At 53.0% G+C, this 2,500-nt stretch overlaps 2 protein-coding genes across 2 annotated transcripts in view; both read right to left on the reverse strand.

Moving 5' to 3' along the window:
• LOC114441090 (myosin light chain 4-like) overlaps positions 1-210 on the reverse strand; it is a 1,350-nt gene extending 1,140 nt beyond the window's left edge. The window contains exon 1 of the mRNA XM_028413858.1: positions 1-210. This exon is cut by the window's left edge and continues 1,140 nt beyond it. The gene's annotated coding sequence lies outside the window, so the exon portion shown is untranslated.
• The window catches only part of LOC114441236 (adenylate kinase isoenzyme 5-like), a 2,499-nt gene continuing 151 nt past the window's right edge, over positions 153-2,500 (reverse strand). Inside the window, exons 2-8 of the mRNA XM_028414041.1 lie at positions 2,000-2,414; positions 1,769-1,915; positions 1,517-1,689; positions 1,339-1,452; positions 1,069-1,260; positions 347-428; positions 153-271 (exon numbers count right to left, since the gene is read on the reverse strand). Coding sequence (XP_028269842.1) covers positions 219-271; positions 347-428; positions 1,069-1,260; positions 1,339-1,452; positions 1,517-1,689; positions 1,769-1,915; positions 2,000-2,414 — 1,176 coding nt within the window. The 3' untranslated portion in view covers positions 153-218. The remainder of the gene's footprint in view (positions 272-346; positions 429-1,068; positions 1,261-1,338; positions 1,453-1,516; positions 1,690-1,768; positions 1,916-1,999; positions 2,415-2,500) is intronic.

A 2,500-nucleotide genomic window follows, 5' to 3' on the forward strand; every position in this document is an offset into this window, starting at 1 on the left:
GTCAATGACAACACAACAGCCTGCAGCTCAACACAGCTCTGAACATTAGACAAAGGAGCAACACAACCCTTCAAACAGAGTATTAAACATCCACACTTTGATTGTCCTGTAGGCTCACAGCAGCTGCTCTGGTTACCATGGTGACAGACACACTTTACACATCAGCAGACTGACACTAGTTAACACTGAACACACACACTGGTGATAATAGTTGAGAGCTAAAAAGCAGCAGCACACTCAACACTGCTGCATTCTGGGAGACCAGCAGCACCTGGAAACAGAGGTCATGTGATCAGTGATCAACAGATATAATAACTGATCAATCACATGATCGATCGATCGATACCTGACTGCTTCAGACACAGCTTCTCTGTGATGACGGAACTCAGATCAGCAAACACAGACTCCTCATCTCTGTCTGCATCCACCTGCAGACACACACACACACACACAGAGACACACAGACACACACACACACACACACACACAGAGACACACAGACACACACACACACACACACACACACAGAGATACACAGACACACACAGACACACACACACAGACACACACACACACACACACACAGACACACACAGAGAGATACACAGAGAGATACACAGACACACACACAGACACACACACAGACAGATACACAGACACACACACACACACAGACACATACACACACAGACCCACACACAGAGAGATACACAGACACACAGACACACACACAGAGAGACACACAGACACACACACACACACACACACACACACAGACACACACAGACACAGACACACACAGACAGACACACACACACACACAGACACACACACAGACAGACACAGAGAGATACACACACACAGACACACACACACACACAGACAGACACACACACACAGACAGACACACACACACAGACACACACAGACACACAAAACATAAACAGACACACAACACACACACAGTGTGTTTGTGTTTATTGTGTTTTTTGTGTGTGTGTGTCTGTTGTGTTTGTGTGTGTGTGTCTGTGTGTGTTTATTGTGTGTTTATTGTGTGTGTGTGTCTACCTGTGTGAGCAGGTGTAACTGTCTGTAATATTTGCTGACAGAGACGATGTCTCTCTGAAACGAGTCCAGGCGTCTCCGGAGGGCGTGGCTACTGTCTCCCAGGAGGCCGAGTTGAGCAGCTCGCCGCTGCAGGCGGCAGCGCAGCGTCTCATTGGAGCACAGCAGCAGCATCACTAGGTCAGGTGATCCCATCTGTCAGGGCGAGGACAGCGTTAACCCGTGTTACCTAAACAACCTCGGCTGAGGAGCCGCCCCCTGATTGGTCCGTACCTGCTCCTGGAAGCTCAGAGCCTGGTGGACGTCTCGGGGAAATCCATCCACAACGAAGCCTCTGACCTCCGTCTGACCAATCAGCTGCCGCCTCAGCTCAGAGACGGCGTCCTCCTACAGACAGACAGAGGTTAAGACCGGCTCGGGTTCAGTCTCGGTCTTTGGTTCTGGCTCTGACCTGAGCTCCCAGCTCTCCATGACTCATCATCTTTGAAATGACTTCCCACTTCCTGCTGGGGGAGGAGTCAGTCAGCAGCTGCCTCATGCACAGCTCGTCCAATGAGACGCCTCGCAGACCAAAGTGATGTTTCAGCTTGGCGCTCTGACTTCCTTTCCCACTTCCTGGTCCACCTGGTGGGAGTGAAAGAAGACATCTTTGTTGTCAGCTGACCCAGGTGTGAAGTCTTAGGGTCCGCACAGATTCTTTTACCAATGATGAAGATGATTAGGGGGCGTGGCCTCTGAGGACGGAGGATGATGACCTCCTGCTGGAGTCCAGAACTCTCCGTCATGTCGGAGTCTGAATCTATGGAGAGCTGAGAGCGGAGCACAGGGGGTGGAGGAAGAGGGGGAGACAGAGGGAGAGGAGGAGCTGAGGGAGGGACAGGAAGTGTGTCACACCTGGGCTGCAGACACCATCTCCTCTTTAAAGGACTCCTACCTTCAGATCCAGGTGGAGGTGAAACTCCAGGAGGTGGAGCTTCGGCAGGTCTGGGTGGAGGTAGGACGGTTTGGGGGGTCTTAGAAAGTCTTTTGTGGGTGGAAGAGGAGGGACAGGGGGGTGCGATGCAGGGCAGGGCTGATGGTTTGAGCCTAATGCAAGGGGGCAGGGAGGATAGGGGTGTGTGGGGGCTGATGGGGGGCAGCTGGGGTGGAGCAGAGATGGAGGTGGCTGTGTGGGGTTTGATGAATGTCGTTGTGGGGGGTTTAGGGCTGAGCCGGTTTGTGTCCAGGTGGATGAAGGTGTCCCGGGCTACGCCCTCTGGACCCCCCAGCTGCCTGGTCTGCATCAGGCAGGTCTGCAGGAAGCTGACGGGGTCGTCAGGACGTTGGTACAGGAGCCCGGTCAACAGAGACTGAGACAGAACCAGGAGGACAGACAGAGACGGACAGTCAGCAGGGTTGGACAGCAATTGGACTCGTCTCTCACAGGGTGTCCTGT

The sequence above is a fragment of the Parambassis ranga genome, chromosome 9 (assembly GCF_900634625.1).
Source record: "Parambassis ranga chromosome 9, fParRan2.1, whole genome shotgun sequence".
NCBI lineage: Eukaryota > Metazoa > Chordata > Actinopteri > Ambassidae > Parambassis > Parambassis ranga.